General features: G+C 32.6%; 1 protein-coding gene across 8 annotated transcripts in view; it reads left to right on the top strand.

The window, feature by feature from the left end:
* LOC143059490 (uncharacterized) overlaps positions 1-17,886 on the top strand; it is a 136,793-nt gene that overhangs the window by 37,745 nt on the left and 81,162 nt on the right. For all 8 annotated transcript variants that reach the window (XR_012973487.1, XM_076233002.1, XM_076233003.1 and 5 more), the window contains exons 3-4: positions 3,252-3,561; positions 12,067-17,625. Coding sequence is in view for 7 of the 8 variants with exons in the window: in XM_076233002.1 (XP_076089117.1) it covers positions 3,252-3,561; positions 12,067-17,625 (5,869 nt within the window). In the remaining variant the exon portion in view is untranslated. The remainder of the gene's footprint in view (positions 1-3,251; positions 3,562-12,066; positions 17,626-17,886) is intronic.

Raw genomic sequence — 17,886 nt, 5'->3', positions numbered from 1 at the left:
ATCTATGTATAGGACATGTATAATGTATGGCTTATTACATAATTATTTATCACAAATCTATGTATAGGACATGTATAATGTATGGCTTATTACATAATTATTTATCACAAATCTATGTATAGGACATGTATAATGTATGGCTTATTACATAATTATTTATCACAAATCTATGTATAGGACATGTATAATGTATGGCTTATTACATAATTATTTATCACAAATCTATGTATAGGACATGTATAATGTATGGCTTATTACATAATTATTTATCACAAATCTATGTATAGGACATGTATAATGTATGGCTTATTACATAATTATTTATCACAAATCTATGTATAGTACATGTATAATGTATGGCTTATTACATAATTATTTATCACAAATCTATGTATAGGACATGTATAATGTATGGCTTATGACATGTATAATGTATGGCTTATTACATAATTATTTATCACAAATCTATGTATAGTACATGTATAATGTATGGCTTATTACATAATTATTTATCACAAATCTATGTATAGGACATGTATAATGTATGGCTTATGACATGTATAATGTATGGCTTATTACATAATTATTTATCACAAATCTATGTATAGTACATGTATAATGTATGGCTTATTACATAATTATTTATCACAAATCTATGTATAGGACATGTATAATGTATGGCTTATTACATAATTATTTATCACAAATCTATGTATAGGACATGTATAATGTATGGCTTATTACATAATTATTTATCACAAATCTATGTATAGGACATGTATAATGTATGGCGTATTACATAATCATTTATCACAAATCTATGTATAGGACATGTATAATGTATGGCTTATTACATAATTATTTATCACAAATCTATGTATAGGACATGTATAATGTATGGCTTATTACATAATTATTTATCACAAATCTATGTATAGGACATGTATAATGTATGGCTTATTACATAATTATTTATCACAAATCTATGTATAGGACATGTATAATGTATGGCTTATTACATAATTATTTATCTATGTATAGTACATGTATAATGTATGGCTTATTACATAATTATTTATCACAAATCTATGTATAGGACATGTATAATGTATGGCTTATTACATAATTATTTATCACAAATCTATGTATAGGACATGTATAATGTATGGCGTATTACATAATCATTTATCACAAATCTATGTATAGGACATGTATAATGTATGGCTTATTACATAATTATTTATCACAAATCTATGTATAGGACATGTATAATGTATGGCTTATTACATAATTATTTATCACAAATCTATGTATAGGACATGTATAATGTATGGCTTATTACATAATTATTTATCACAAATCTATGTATAGGACATGTATAATGTATGGCTTATTACATAATTATTTATCACAAATCTATGTATAGGACATGTATAATGTATGGCTTATTACATAATTATTTATCACAAATCTATGTATAGGACATGTATAATGTATGGCTTATTACATAATTATTTATCACAAATCTATGTATAGGACATGTATAATGTATGGCTTATTACATAATTATTTATCACAAATCTATGTATAGGACATGTATAATGTATGGCTTATTCCATAATTATTTATCACAAATCTATGTATAGGACATGTATAATGTATGGCTTATTACATAATTATTTATCACAAATCTATGTATAGGACATGTATAATGTATGGCTTATTACATAATTATTTATCACAAATCTATGTATAGGACATGTATAATGTATGGCTTATTACATAATTATTTATCACAAATCTATGTATAGGACATGTATAATGTATGGCTTATTACATAATTATTTATCACAAATCTATGTATAGGACATGTATAATGTATGGCTTATTACATAATTATTTATCACAAATCTATGTATAGTACATGTATAATGTATGGCTTATTACATAATCATTTATCACAAATATTTCTCTGAAGAATTTAGTTATGATTTTATCATTTGTCAGAAGAGAATTCTCCTAGAGAGCTTCATTATCAGTATCTATATCATCTGATATATTCTGTACTCAGTATAAATATACTGTCAAAACTGTTGGCCTTCTTGTCTTAGTAGTTCATTTACAGTAATCACAATCCAGTCAATTGTAAAATTGTGAGTTCAAACCTATCTTGTCACAAGGTGTGTTTGAATGATTATAAACCAGTTTTGTTCTCTCCTGGTACCCTGCTTGTTATAAGGTGTGTTTGAATTATAAATCAAATGACGGAAATGTGTATTTATGAAACTTTGTTACTTAGCATTTTGAAATGACCATATGCAGTTTATAGTTTTAAATTTTGGTCTATCGGGGAATTTTTAAGCTTTTATTTTTTTTAAAAAGAAATGGCTGGGATGGTAAGGCTAGGTGAAACTATCAAGAATATAATAACTCTTATGTCGTGAATCTCTATCTTACATAACTTTTTTATGAGTAAAACAGTTTAATAAATAACAGAAAAAAAGTCATTAGGAAGTCAAGGCTAATGAAACTATTAAGAATATAATAACTTCTACTTTATAACTCTTTATAAATCTTTATCTTACATAGCATATTGGTGAGTAAAACAATTTTATAAATTACACAATGTTAATGATAGCAGCACTGGCGGATTTAGAAATTTTCATAAGTGGGGGCCCATTGACTGCCTAAGAGGGGGCCCACTCCAGTCACGCTTCAGTGATTCCCTATATAAGCTACCAAATTTTTTCCCATAAAGGGGGGGGGGGCCCGGGCCCCCTGGGCCCCCCCCCTAAATCCGCCTCTGAGCAGCAGATAATGGATATTGTACAGTAACTGTCAAAATAATTTCATTCCAAGGACATGATGGTTTATAATAACTACTGTCGAGACTCCTTCGACAATGACTAATTACTAGAGTATATAGATGTTGAGATGGTACCAAAGTAGTAAAGATTTACTAATATTACTCAGAGGTGATTCATACTGATGCTTAGGTGGTTATGTCTTTTCCCTCCAAATTCATTGCTGATTGTTTCATTCAGACGTAGAAACCAGCTTTGGTGTATTTGCTATATCCCTAACAACACATATTTTAATGCTATGCTGAGAGGAAGATATTTGAGTATTATAACCAATGATACAATGGTGTAAAGAGACTAATTACTGTAAAATCAACTAATTCTTATATTTGTTACAATTTATTTTACTTCTCATTACAGAACTGTATTAATTTATCTTCTCTTTTTCAGTTCCTAATCTAAGTGTTTATGGAAGCGGGCTTCCCTCATACGACGTTATGTCAAAATATACCAGCAAAAGTTACGATACACAGAAAAATTACGATACACCAAAAAGTTATGATTCTTCCATTGGTTCTTATGGTTATGTTTCAAGGTCACATGGTTTAGGGGATAGTTCTCGATATGGAGGAGCTACAGGGAGCAGTTATTTAGGTACCAGTTATGATCAGCCATCTGGTACCCATACTGGTTCAACATATGACGGGAGAAGTTTTGGTACAGATGAAAAGACTTCACATAGAAATACAGGTTATGGAAGGTAATATTAAAGTTTTCTAGAAATTCTGTCAGTTTAAATAATGGCTATCCCAACATCAATTTAAAAGAGTCAGCAGATAAAAATTTGAACAACTTATATGAAATTTTTAATTGAAAACATTTATTTATATTTACATTTTCAGTGAAAAAAAAGTCTGTGAGGCTTTGGTTTAAAGTATGGTAAGGCAAAATTTCAAAATCAAAAACGTTATGAAAGGTCTGATAAACCATAAGTGTTTTAGGCTTGCAATATATATTGGAGAGGTCAAGAGGAGAAAAAATGATGAGTTACTTATTTTTATGCCCCACCTACGATAGTAAAGGGGCATTATGTTTTCTGGTCTGTGCCTCCATTCGTTCGTTCGTCCGTCTGTGCGTCCGTCTGTGCGTCCGTTCGCTTCAGGTTAAAGTTTTTGGTCAAGGTAGTCTTTGAAGAAGTTGAAGTCCAATCAACTTGAAACTTAGTACACATGTTCCCCATGATATGATCTTTCTAATTTTAATGCCAAATTATAGTTTTGACCCCAATTTCATGGTCCACTGATAGTGCGAGTGGGGCATCCGTGTACTATGGACACATTCTTGTTATCTTCAGTCTTTTGTTTTTGTTGATTCCAATGTTTCATTGGATTTTCGGGGATGCGTCATCTCTTGGTTTTGACAAATTCTACATAATCCACTGTATATATGTGTTGTTGGGTTGCTGTTCCTTGAAGAATACCATCCCGATACCACCTCTCTTTATTTGTAACAACAAAGATTGTGTTATATATCTTACAATTCCATTACATAATATCTAAGTATAAACTCCTTTGAGGTTTGATGATGTTGGGTAGGAAGGATCTATTTTTATTATAAATCCTGAGAAATCCTGCCAATGATGTAATAGTTTGAAGTGTAGAACTTACGTCAGATCTATCATATCTCTTCTTTATCATTGGTTGTAGGTGTCATCTAACAGGTTATTTATCACTTTCACTTGGTTACCATGGTAATAGCATTGGTACTTTTTCATACACCTTACATCTTGGTTCTGTCATTGTCATATATTCAGGCAAAGATGAATGTAATCTTGGTTGAGAATTTGAAAAAGTGTGCGTTTTGGTTGATTGGATTTTCGGAACTGTAGATTTTTGGATTCAAGTTGGATAAACGGTACTGTAGTTTCATCAGAAGAACAGAAGAGTAAACCAGTTTATATGTCCATCAGTTGAAGTCTTAACATATTTTTGTTTGCGACAGGAACAGCCTATGGTCTTTTATATGTCTGTTCTATGGTTGGGTTGTTGTCTCTTTGACACATTCCCCATTTCCATTCTCAATTTTAATACAGGTATAAAATTAAAAAAAAAATCCTGATTCAGAAGACCATATAAAAAAAGTTGTAACCATTGCTAATAAAATGGTAAATAAGGGTGAAAATATGGTTACCACATATTAGCTATGGTAAACCCCCTCTTTGTAAATATTATGACCTTCAGCCGGGTCAACACACTTTTTAATTTTAGGTAGCATGTAATATTTGCCACTATATATAGCATATATATAATAGTCAATCAATATCAGTTAATGTCAATCCTTTTCAGTACATCCTAGGAGCTGACCCGGCCATTTTCAAAAGGGGTTTCCTAACCCAGGATAAAGGGGTGGTTTAAATCATATGTCCCCATTCAAATGCATCGATAATCCTTAAAAAAGGGGTGTGTTGCAACACCCCGGAACTCCCCCCCCCCCCCCCCCCCCCCTGGATCCGCCACTGACCCTCTAATGAGTGTTAGTGTAAATATCTTTTCCTTCAGCCTCTGCAACCCTTTTTGTATTAAATTTGGTATTTTTTTTTTATTTAGATGAAATATTTGCCACTGTAGGTCGAGCAAGTAGGTCAGCTATGGTAATTCTTTACCAGTCAACATATCTCGGTCAGGTCAGTTTGGACATTTTAGTGCTTATGGCATCATAATATTAGAGCAGAGATGTTTACATTTCATATTAGAAATAGCAGATGACTTCTAAGAAGAAAATGTTGCTCTATTATTATTCCTTGTTTTGATGGTTAATTGGATGACAAAGAGATAAAGTGTTAGATATCTGTTATGCTATCTATAATGGTTTGTCTGATTCACTTTGATATTTGGTGGGGATCACTTTCTCTCTTTAACAGAAACAATTTACACCATCTTCCTCACACTAACCCAGATTCTACAAAAAAAATCATAATTTCTTCATAACCATTGCTCTCTTCAAACAGTTTTTTCTTTAAACTGCTTTCTTACAATTGTACTTCTGCCATTAACTCTGAACATTGATAAATAATAGAGAGATGGAATGAACATTGATAAATAATAGAGAGATGGTCTGAAAAGAACAATAATTAGGGAGAGGAATTCTCATATAAGTGTAGTCTAGAATCCTTCAAAACATGTGGAAATGAACAAAATTGATGAATATGCTTTTCTTTATGAAAATAAACTTGCATTTCCTATTTTACCCATTATACTCCCAAAATATTGATTTTGTTGATAGGATGAGCCCATCTTAATAGACAACCTTCAGAATCATTTAGTTTTGATGCTAAACTTTACAATTTCTTAGGTGGAAACCTCTGCAAAAAGTTATTTTTTTTATTGGATAAATCTCTCTTTAACAAAATCCAGTAAGAATTTACATCAATAGATTCTTAAAATATTATAAATCTGGATCGGCTTCAATGAAGTTTTTTGTTTGGTGTTACTTTCTCTTTAATGGAATTCATTAAGATTTTGCATCAAAAGATTTTGAACTGTTTCTTAAAATATCTTCTATCTATACAATCCTTTTAGTGGTTTAAGAAGGAACCAGTTTATGTTAGAGTTCTAAAAAATTTATCCCTAAAAAAGTACCTACATGTATCAGTAACATGTTATAATCATATTTATTCCCTTTGTAAAAACGAATTTCTATAAATTCAGCAATGATTATGAAGATGATATCAATACACATACTGCTTTTGTAAGTGATTTATCTCACAGTTGCCTTTCTTCAAGAAGCACAATAACAAATGCAAGCAATAATTTCTAAATGTGCAGAAGTACATAAACAAATTTCTAAAGTGATGATATTTTAATGGAATTTTTAATTGGGATGAAAACCTCCATGTAGTCCTCATTGAACATTTATTGTCTTTTATAACCTAACTATCTCCCTAATATTATTATTATAGGGTTACTTTCTCTTTTAACAGGATCATTAAAGATGTTACATTAATTAATTCTTCTCCTTCTTTCTATCTATCTAAAATACACTCAATTAAGCATGGTGAAGTGCCTGAATGAATAAAAACAGTTTCCTGTTAAAGAAATCATAATTTATTTTTGAACCTTGATTTTTGTTACTTTCAGGTTAAATTGTTTACTGCTAATTGTCAGTCAAACATATAACTGTAATTTCAGAAATTATTGCAAGATTTTTATTGATGCAATAATGGGACTGAACAGTATGTATAGACATGCATTGGCTGCCTGTCCCATTAGTCAGGAGCCTGTAATTCAGTGGATGTGTTACATATTTGTTTTTCGTTCATTTTTTGTACATAAATTAGGCTGTTAGTTTTATCGCTTGAATTGTTTTACATTTGTCATTTCGGGACCTTTTTGTCGAGCCTTCGACTTTTGTCGAAAAAGCGAGACTAAGCGATCCTACATTCCGTCGTCGGCGGCGTCCACAAATATTCACTCTGTGGTTAAAGTTTTTGAAATTTTAATAACTTTCTTAAACTATACTGAATTTCTACCAAACTTGGACAGAAGCTTGTTTATGATCATAAGAAAGTATCCAGAAGTAAATTTTGTAAAAATAAAATTCCACTTTTTCCGTATTTTAAATGGACTTAGTTTTTCTGCGAGGAAACATTACATTCTCTCTGTGGTTAAAGTTTTTTAAATTTTAATAACTTTCATAAACTATCCTTGATTTGTACCAAACTTGTACAGAAGCTTGTTTATGATCATAAGATAGTATCAAGAAGAAAATTTTGTAAAAATAAATTTCCACTTTTCCGTATTTTACTTATAAATGGACTTAGTTTTTTTGCCAGAAACAAAACATTCACTCTGTGGTTTAAGTTTTTTAAATTTTTATAATGTTCTTAAACTATCCTGGATTTCTACCAAACTTAGACAAAAGCTTGTTTCTGATCATAAGATATTATTCAGAAGTAAATTTTGTAAAAAAAATATTCACTTTTTCCGTATTTTACTTATAAATGGACTTAGTTTTTCTTCCAGTTAACATTACATACAGTCTGCAGTTAAAGTTTATAAAACATTTATTAGATTCATAAACTATCCTGGATTTTTTTACCAAACTTGGAAGCTTCTTTCAATCAAAAGACAGTATCGAGAGGGAAATTTTTATTGATGTTTTTCCTCATTTTTGTTGAGTCTGCGATTAAAGCAAAAGTAGGCGAGTACAAATTTTATAGCTGACTATGCTATATTTGTTAATTTTTGTGTCACTTGGTCTTTTGTGGAGAGCTATCTCATTGGCAATCATACCACATCTTCTTTTTTTATAATTACACTAATGAGAACTTGCATTTTGATATCTGATAATGTAACTGTATGCAAGTATAAATTGTCCTGGAATGACAATAAATAATCTCACATCTTAGTCCAGTCTTCAAAATTGGCAATAATGATGCACACAACATTTCTAAAATTTAAGGTATTTCTTTTTAGTACTCTCAAGAATTAATTTTCACTGTATCAGGCTTTAAAATTTTCTTTTAGTAACAAAAGGTCCAGGACCATTTGAAAATTTAGGCCAAAGGTCCTCAAAGGAGAAATCACTGGTCTTGTATAAACATCAGTTTGAGAAAAAAAAAACAAAAAAAAACATCAGTTTGAGAAAAAAAAAACAAAAAAAAACATCAGTTTGAATTATTATAGGTCCTTGACTTTTGTAATTTAAAATGAAAAGTCCTCTCCTAGAAAACCTTGTCTGCTATTTTTTCCCCCTGCAATTATCTATTTTTAACCTATGCTTGATAATTGTTTGTAAACAAATGTATTTGATTTCATCTTAACTTTTGAACAATTTAAAACTTAGTGGCAATTTAGAATTCTTTTAATTGGCTTCTATTGATGTACTTTAGCCTATACAGATTGATAGAAGGAACTTGTTTTGTTTGTTGTATGTCTGGTTTATTTCCAACAAGGTCTTGAAACTTACATTTTCTAGGTGCAAACTTTATTTTCTTTCTGATTCAATATAGTGATTATACATGTTACATAATGTTTGTTATCAGTCTATTAAATCGTAAACAATTTATAAGATATCATCTGAAACCACTCAGTCTGATGTTATAAAAAAGTTTTAAAATAACTCAAAATTATGTCACCTCAGTTATTATACTAATATAGAAACAAATGGTATTATAAGTATGTAGTAAGACAGCAGTATTTATGATTTTTAGCCAATTATCAACTACAAAGAAATAAGATGATGTGGTAAGAGTGCCAATGAAACAACTCTTCATCCAATACAATGTGTATCCTGTATATATCAATGGCAGATTTAGACAGAGAAGGCAGGGTTGTCTAGTTGGCATAGAGCACCTTTTTAAAAATTCTAGAACTGCCATCTGACATTGCTACATTGATGCTTGAAAAAAAAAGTTAACAATAGAAAATCAATTACAAAGAATGTGTGAATGGATCTATGCAGCTGCTTAATATTTAGAACAAATATTTCTTGAAAATAGAATGTACTTTTTTTTCTGTTTTGAATAGATTCACATAATTTGTCATGCTTGTGCTTTTAGAGCTTGCTATACAGTATATGTTTTACTCATTGTTGAAGGCTGTGCTGTGTGCCCTATAGCTGTCTTTGTTCACATTTTTGGCCTCAGGTGGATATAGTTGTCTCATCTCTTTTAATTTTATATAGGTTAATAATATAATTATTAAACCATGAATGAGTTTATTAAAAGCATTTGATAAACTGATTATAAATGACCCTTTAGAATGATTATAAATGTTACACATTGTATACCACAGCTGTCAGAGTTTATACCTATGTTCCACCATGCCCTCGCCATATTAATTAACATAATTATAACACAATGATTAATTAATATGAACACAGGTATTTAGGACAATACTGGATCGTTTATCTGGTACCCTGTGCTTGTCAGATTTAATAGATATCAGTAGACATAAGATATAATATATTTTGACCACACAAGCATGTCATTGTGTTTTAGTCAGATGTTAGCTTATATATTAAGGATATTTATAAATCACAAGCATTAGCCTTTCAAAAAGGGCTAGTCGACTCTTAGCTGATGAAAATGGAAAGTGCTCTCGCTTTGTAGATGAATTCATTTACTAGAATAGCCAAGTGCATCAATCAACAAACTTTACCACACACGACGTGAGGTCACACGTTATGAAGTAGCATATATCGTTTAACGTTGTTGTTTACGAAACTCCAGAAGATTCGACTATTTATAGATAAAAGTTACCTGTGTACCAATATCATGAATATGCATGATTAATGACCAGGCAAAATCTAATTGCTAAAATAGAGAGGACAAATCTGATACTCTACGGGATTGAAGGACATTTACTAGGTTTGGATTGTCCTAACCAATCAATAAACTTTGATTATTTACGTCTCGTAATATCTTCCAATCAGGTAGCAAGAAAAATTCACGCACTGATTGTCCATCGTTCAATTCTAATATCGACTCCTAGGAGTCGATAATGAGGGGCTTACATGTAGGGTGCATATTAAGGATAATTGTTTTTTGAGAGAAACAACTTTTCCAAGAAATTGAGAATGTGTTATTGCGCCTGTCCAAAGTCAGAAGACTCTCAGTCTATGTTTTTTTAATTTGAGTTTATTTATATGTTTTTTTTAATTAGAGTTTATTTATATGTTTAGGAGTTAGCATGATGTCCGTTTCACCGAACTATTTCTTTTTTTTTATTTAAGAGCCAGCTGAATCGCCTGCCTCTGGTGCATTATTTTCTTATGTGTTGAAGACCCATTGTTGGTCAGGTTATTTTCTCTTTGACATATATTCTGCATTTGCATTCTCAATTTTATAAGTTAATTGTTTTTTAAATAATTTATTTGTTGTGCAGTTCCTGTGGAGGGTCACATACCTGGGTATTATTGATGAATTCTATCAAGGGTTATCATTCTGACCCTTTATAGGGTCAGATTATTGAAAATAGCTGTTCTTATGGGCATGGTTGTTTTTGATGCCATTTTTGGCAAATAGGAAATGTCAAAACAGATCACTGTTAATACTAGATTGATTTATTGATAATTGTTTTCTTAATGTCCAGTGGCAAATATTTCATGCATTTTCATGAGAACAAGTTAACAAATATTCGAAAAATATAGGTCCTGTAAACAGGTCACAGAGATCTAAATGAAGTGTGGAAAATGAGGGTTTATTGGAGAAGGACAAAAATTTAGTCTTGTAACAGGCCAGTTACTGACCCCCCTATTCTTTACATGTTTTTGTTTACAACTACTTGTACCAAATAATGGTGACTCATCTAACTTTGTAACACTTCTTTTATAAAAAAATTGTGAAGAGATAACATTTTAATAAATGAGACGAATAACAGACAACACATGTTAAATTGGAATATTTTTACATTGATCTTCAGGAATGTTATCTTTTAACATTGAAGTTTTTTGGTGCATATTTACACAGGGTTTCAAGGTTTTTCTGTGATTTTTTGGGTACATGTTTACAAAGGGTGTTCAACTTATCTAGCTCAAAAGGTTTAAATAAAGAAAAGCAGTTTTAATTGTTAGAAATATAATGCTGTACAGATTTTAAATAACTAACACTATCTAATATTTATTCTAAAATTTTGGGTTGAGTCATGTTAGTTCTTCTAAACAAAATGTTATGTAATTGTTATTTTAATTTAGCCACAAAACACAATATCAATATATGCCCATGAAATTCAACCTTTTTAAAAAAATAATTTGACGGCTTATGAGGGGAGATAACTCAGATCATTTATTTTTGTCAAATAAGGAGATTGCCAATGCTATACAGCAACAAGGTACTATAGGACTGTCACCAATGAGCAAAATCTTAACCTTTTTAATGAGTTATGAAATGGCCTGGGATGACAAGATGTGAAATGACACAACAGAGTTAACCAAAGGCCTGATATATACATCCAATAACTAGAATAGCTATATGAATAAGAAGATGTGGTTTGAGTGCCAGGGAAGACAACTCTCCATTTCAGTCATGATGAAAAAAAATAGACAATTATAAGTCAAAGGGCAACCTTCAAAATGGAGCCTTGATTCATTGTCTCTAAATACACTATTTATTTGTGTAAGGCTAAGAAACAGGTAGACTGTGAAGCCTTACCAAGCATTTATATTATTTTTAGCCATTCATGTACAATTAAAAGTTTTTATTAATAGTCAACTTTGATAGCAGTGAAGTCAGTATGATGATTTGAATTCTATTTTTTATTTGTAGGTACAAAGAAACAACAACATATAAACCAGAATTACCTTACGACCATCATAGGTTATATACGTCTTCTAAATTAGAGGATTTTGTTACAGAACCTAGTGAAAGTACACGTCCAAGTTGGAGGGATGCTTATAATGAAAAATACAGGAAATATAGTGACCGTTCAAATGACAATCAGGAAATCCACCGTCCATATCAGATTAAAAATGGAAATTCCGACCACCGTGAGGAACATGTGTCGAGTGATTTAGAGGAGCCTTCATCTTCTAGTTATTATAGTCGATATCGGGAGAGACATAAAAAGGAAAAAGAAAGACACGGGAGCGATTCTTCAGAAGGTCAAAGATCAGAATTGACACCTAGTGAAAAGTTAGCAATAATTCGTCAAAGGATTCGTAAGCATGATACTGATAGTGTTTCACATAAAAGTGAGGACGATGAACTTGAACGACCTTCATCTGTTTTGTCTCAGGAATCTACTCCAAGGTCACTTCTGTCTCCTGTTAGTAAAACCTTCGATGAACATTCAGAAAACATTCCAAAATGGCGTCAAAGACAAGCTCTAGAAGATTTAACTCATTCAGATAAAAATAGAATTACCCAATCAAAATTTAAGGAACGTTTAAAGAGTGATTCACTTCTTAGTGAGGCAACCAAAACTGAAAAAGAACATAAACTAGGTGATACTTTATCTTCTGAAATTCAACCCAATAGTGCACTGGCAGAATGGAGAAGACGTAAACAAGATTGGGAACAAAATGCTGCAAAAGAAAGTCACGAAAAATTAGAAACAATTAAACAGGAAAATAAATTGGATAGTGAAATAAAAGTCCCTCGTCCTACACGGCATGAATATGATTCAAGAAGTAGAGCTCAATACAGTAGTCAAAGCCAGGAAACAACTGAACCAGGATACAGTACTACTGATCAGTCTAAAAACCCAAAACCTCAGGCAGAACATCATGGGGCAGATGTATTCACACATATCAGTGACTTACGTTCAAAGGCAGATGCAGTTAAAAATATATTACGTCAGAGAGACAGCCCAGCTTTGAGATCGAAGTACAACGAAGTGTGTAGAAGGAGGGATTTGTCAAAAGACTCGAGTAAGGATGATGGAAGTGAAACGTCTTCTGTTGATTTAGGGTCTCGTCCAGTCTCATCAGATTATAGTGATTCTTCACGACCTTCGTCTCTCATTTTTGGAACAGAGTTTGTTTCTCACAAAGAAACTTCAGATGTTCAGAAAGGATATACTGATAAACAAGCATCTGGACGACCAAGATCAAATGTACAACAATTAAAAGAATCTGTACAAATGAGTGATGACTCTGGTTTTATTGATTCAGTCAGAGATATTCCGAAAGTTAAAAGTAATCTGAAGAAAGAAGAGATAGAAACACCTCAGGCATTTCATGAAAAGTTACGATCACGACGTGATGTAAATGAAACTGGGACAAGGGAAGATAGAATTCAATCTTTATTGTTTGGGAAACAGGATGGTCAATCTTATATCAAGAAAGATAGTACGGGAAAAAATGTGTCGAAAACAAGAACCTTCTCAAAACCTTTGGATGATGCTAAAAAAGAAACAAAAGATAAACAAGAGTCAAAGTTTTTCCATGTGTCAACTGAAGAAAAAATATCTGTACATACTGCAGAGACAGTTGATCATTCTTTTAAATCAAAAACAGTAATAGGGAGAACAAAATCTGAAACTGTAGAAAGACGGCCAAAATCAGACACTGTTGGTGGGAGGCCAAAATATGAAACGGTAGAAAATCGGCAGATATCAGTTACAGACAGTGATACTGTAAGAGGGCGACCAAAATCAGTTACGGACAGTGATTTGGTCAAGAAATTTTCCCAAGCAATAGAGGAGAGACCAAAATCAGCAGTATTTGGTCTGTCTACCACTACCCCTGACAGTCATAAGATCACATCAGGGAACACTAAATCATCAACCTCATTAAATAGGTCATTTGACTCCACTCAATTAAAATCAAAAGACAAAATCGAAGAGAAATGTATAGGTTCAAAGGGAGAGAAATTTGTTGGTTTAAAGGGAGAGAAATCTGTGAGTTCGAAGGGAGATAAATGTGCCAGTTCAACAGAAGAGAAATCAGTAGGTTCAACAATATCTGCACAAAGAAAAAGGTTACAAGGAATGTATAAGAAGGCTCAAACAACAGATATAGCTTCTATTTTATCTCGGGATGATGATTCTGAGTCAGACGATATCTCAACAGCATCAAGTATAAGTGTAGCAGACAGTGAGAAACCTTCAACTCCAATCTCTTTTGCAGAACTTTCGAAATTGTCACGAGTTGAAAGGATTGCTAAGTATAAGGAAGAAAGGAGAAAACAGCTGGCTTATATAGCAAACAGGATTGTAGACAAAGATAAGGGGAAGTCTGATGTTGTCCCGTCTTTGTTTATGTCGGCTCGTTCATACGATGATGAGAAAGTATCAGTGACACGTTCTCACAGCGTTAAGTTAGATTCTCCTCTCAAGTCTGTCACCCCTGTCACTAGGTCTAAAAGTTTACATGAGAAAACTGACAGTCCAAGAACAAAAACAGGAACTGAAACGGAAACGGAAAGGTCAGAAAGTAGCACTCCAAAAGAGGAAGTGAAATCACCACGTGAAAAATATTATGAAAAATTGTCTAAAAGAGATCACAAACTTTCTATTGGTGATAGTGATGAAGATGAAACAATAGAACAAATCAATGCCAGGACTAGAGAAGCTCTTTCATCAATGATGAAAAGGGAGGTAAAAAAGAGTACTGATGATCATAAAAGGAAAGATGGAAAGTCAGAGGTCAAGAAAAAAGAGGCGCAAAGTGAGGATCAGGAAAAAAAGGGAAAATATATGTTTTCAATGGAAAAAATGAGAAAGAAATTTTTGTTTGGAGACGAAACTGATCAGTCCTCAGGAAGTGATCATAAATCAATAAAAACAGAGGATGATAGTGCATTAGATAAACCAGAGAAAAAGAGGCGACAGTTGCCTTCCATTCCTCAAGCATTAGGGGAACCACCTACTCGTCCTAAATCCAGTATTGAGCTGTCATCACATGACATAGTATCCAAGAAAGATATTCAAAAAATGTTTAATGAGTCAAAGGATAAATCTGAAATTAAATTAGAAGAAAAACAACATGGCCGACGTAACCGACAGGTGTATTCTGAAGATGATGTGAAAAATATACAACTTGACGAATCAAGTGTTTTAGAAAGAAAGGGAGATTTCGTGTCTTTTAAGTTAAATCAAAAAGAGGAGGATAAAAAAGGGAAAAAGGAGGAGGATAAAAAAGGTAAAAAGGACGTTGATAATTTGAAGTCTGACAAGAAACAGAAATCACTTAGTACATCTGCTGTAAAAAATACAAAACAAAGTGAAACTAAAATTCCATCACCGAAACATGTCCGTAAACGTTATCAAAAGTCTTCGCCAGTAGCCTTTGTACCAACAACAACAGCAAGTGCTCAAGTTACAAGTGCTTCACAAAATGTTAGTACGACTAGTGCTCCAAAATCAAGTACCACAATCAGTGCTCTGAAATCAAGTACCACAATCAGTGCTCCTAAAACAAGTACCACAATCAGTGCTCCTAGTACAATGAGTACCACAAAAATAAGTAGCATAAATAGTATTTCAAAAGCAAATAGTAAAATTAATGTGACACAAGTCACAAGTGCTCCTAAAATAAGTAGCACAAACACTTCTCCTAAAACAATAAGCACAACCAGTGCTTCAAAAACTATTAGCACAACCAGTGCTTCAAAATCTATTAGCACAACCAGTGCTTCAAAAACAGTTAGCATGACTAGTGCTTCAAAAACAGTTAGCACAACCAGTGCACCAAGAACACTTAGCACCAATAGTTTGCAAAAGAATGCAATGAAAACAAGTAACACAGCAAAAGCAACAAGTGTCACTAATATGGGTATTACAACTACTACATCAACAGTGCCAAAAGCAACAAGTGTCACTAATGTGGGTATTACAACTACTACATCAACAGTGCCAAAAGTAACAAGTGCCCCAAAACCTATTGTGTCAACTAATGTACAGAAACCTACAGCAACAAGTGATTCACCAACAGATGTGTCTACTGTAAATAGTAGGAATAAAGCTGTAAATGTTTCAAAAACAGCTGTGATGTCAAATACACACAACACTCTTACAACTCATAAGGCTCCAAAAACATCAGTCTCAGATATAAAATCAGTTACAACAAGTGCTTCACTATCTACTGTGTCTAGTGTTGCCAAAACTGTTAATACAAGCACTCACATAGGGGAGACAAATCTTCCAAAAACTACAAGTGCTTTAAAGACAGTTTCTTCAACTGACAGTCCTCAAAAAAATAGTATTTCTTCAACAGATCTTCCAAAAGCTACTCTCACATCTAATGTTTCTATAACTCCAGCGACAAGTCTTCCAAAAACCACCAGTGCAACAACAGCTCAGAAAACAGAAGTAAAAAACATTGACATAGTCACTAGTAAAACAAAACTGACCACTTCTGGCTCAATTGGAGCAAAGATAGAAAGTAAAGATACTAGTGCTGTCAACATGGAAGTTAAAATTGACTCCAAACCAGCAGAAGTTAGTATTAAACAGGACATTGTAAAAAATCCAACATCAACAGTTGTGGATAAAACACAATCATCTTTCAAAGTGTCAAGTACCGCAGCAGTATCTGTTCCTTTAATAACAGAGTCATTGAAATCATCAGTTTCTATAACGACATCCAAAATTTCAAGTAAAAGTACAAAACCTGAAAGTTCATTGTCAACAACTGTAGTTTCGTCAGTTTCTTCTATAAAAATTTCAGACAGAGCATCAGTTCCTCAAACTTCAGTAAATGTTCCATGTACAACAATGAAAACTTCAGTAAATGTTCCATGTACGACAATGAAAACTTCAGCTTGTGATACCATGGTTACATCAAAGGAACCATCAGTGGTTTTATCTTCTGCAAAATCTGTTGTAGATTCTGTACCTATACCTTCATCTTCATCGCCTGTTGATTCATTCATAGCTTCAAAATCACAAAGTGTAACTGTACCGTCTGCTAGTGTTAAAAGTATAGCTGTTACTATGACCTCTAGTGTTCAACAAACTGTCTCGTCACCAAGTACCTCTGTAATCACCACAGCAACAAGTTCTAATGTGTCTCCTGTTTCTGTCCCTTCGGTTAAACATACAGCCGAAACAGATACAAAATCTAGTCTAAAACCTGCCAATCAAGTATCAAGAAGCAAATCGTTAACTGACAGCGATAGTCCTCTACAGAGTCCACGAAGTCCTGGGTATTCACCGAGGTTTAAAACTGTTGGTGTTTTAGCCGATGCACCAGACTTAGATGATATTCTGATGGAGAACGTGGAATATTTGTCCGATGTTGAAATCTGTAATAAGGACAAGATACAAAAGCACCAGTCGAGTCCTGTTGCTCAAGCTTTACAGGCTGACCATCATAAATCAAAGAGGTCGCTACGTAAAAAAGTTCTTCAGAGGAGCAAGTCTGATGCAGATAAACACCACAGGTATGTTGAGTTTAAAGGATGATAAATAGGAGTTATGGGGCAAAATAATGTACCTTTTATCGTATGGAAAAACACCTAGGAGTCCGAAAATCTGACACAAATTCCAAAACCTCACCTTAATACATCCTTAATGTTTATTGTACAATGCATTAAAATTAACCCCAAAAAACATACAAACTAACAAAAAAATCACATCTTCTTTTCTGCATATTCATTCAATTCCACCCTTCTCTTTTGTCATTAACTTATTTCATAATCTAG

This window comes from Mytilus galloprovincialis, chromosome 14 (genome assembly GCF_965363235.1).
Source record: "Mytilus galloprovincialis chromosome 14, xbMytGall1.hap1.1, whole genome shotgun sequence".
Taxonomy (NCBI): Eukaryota; Metazoa; Mollusca; class Bivalvia; order Mytilida; family Mytilidae; genus Mytilus; species Mytilus galloprovincialis.
The sequence above is the reverse complement of the archived record's forward strand: the minus strand, read 5'-3'. Positions and strand labels throughout refer to the sequence as shown.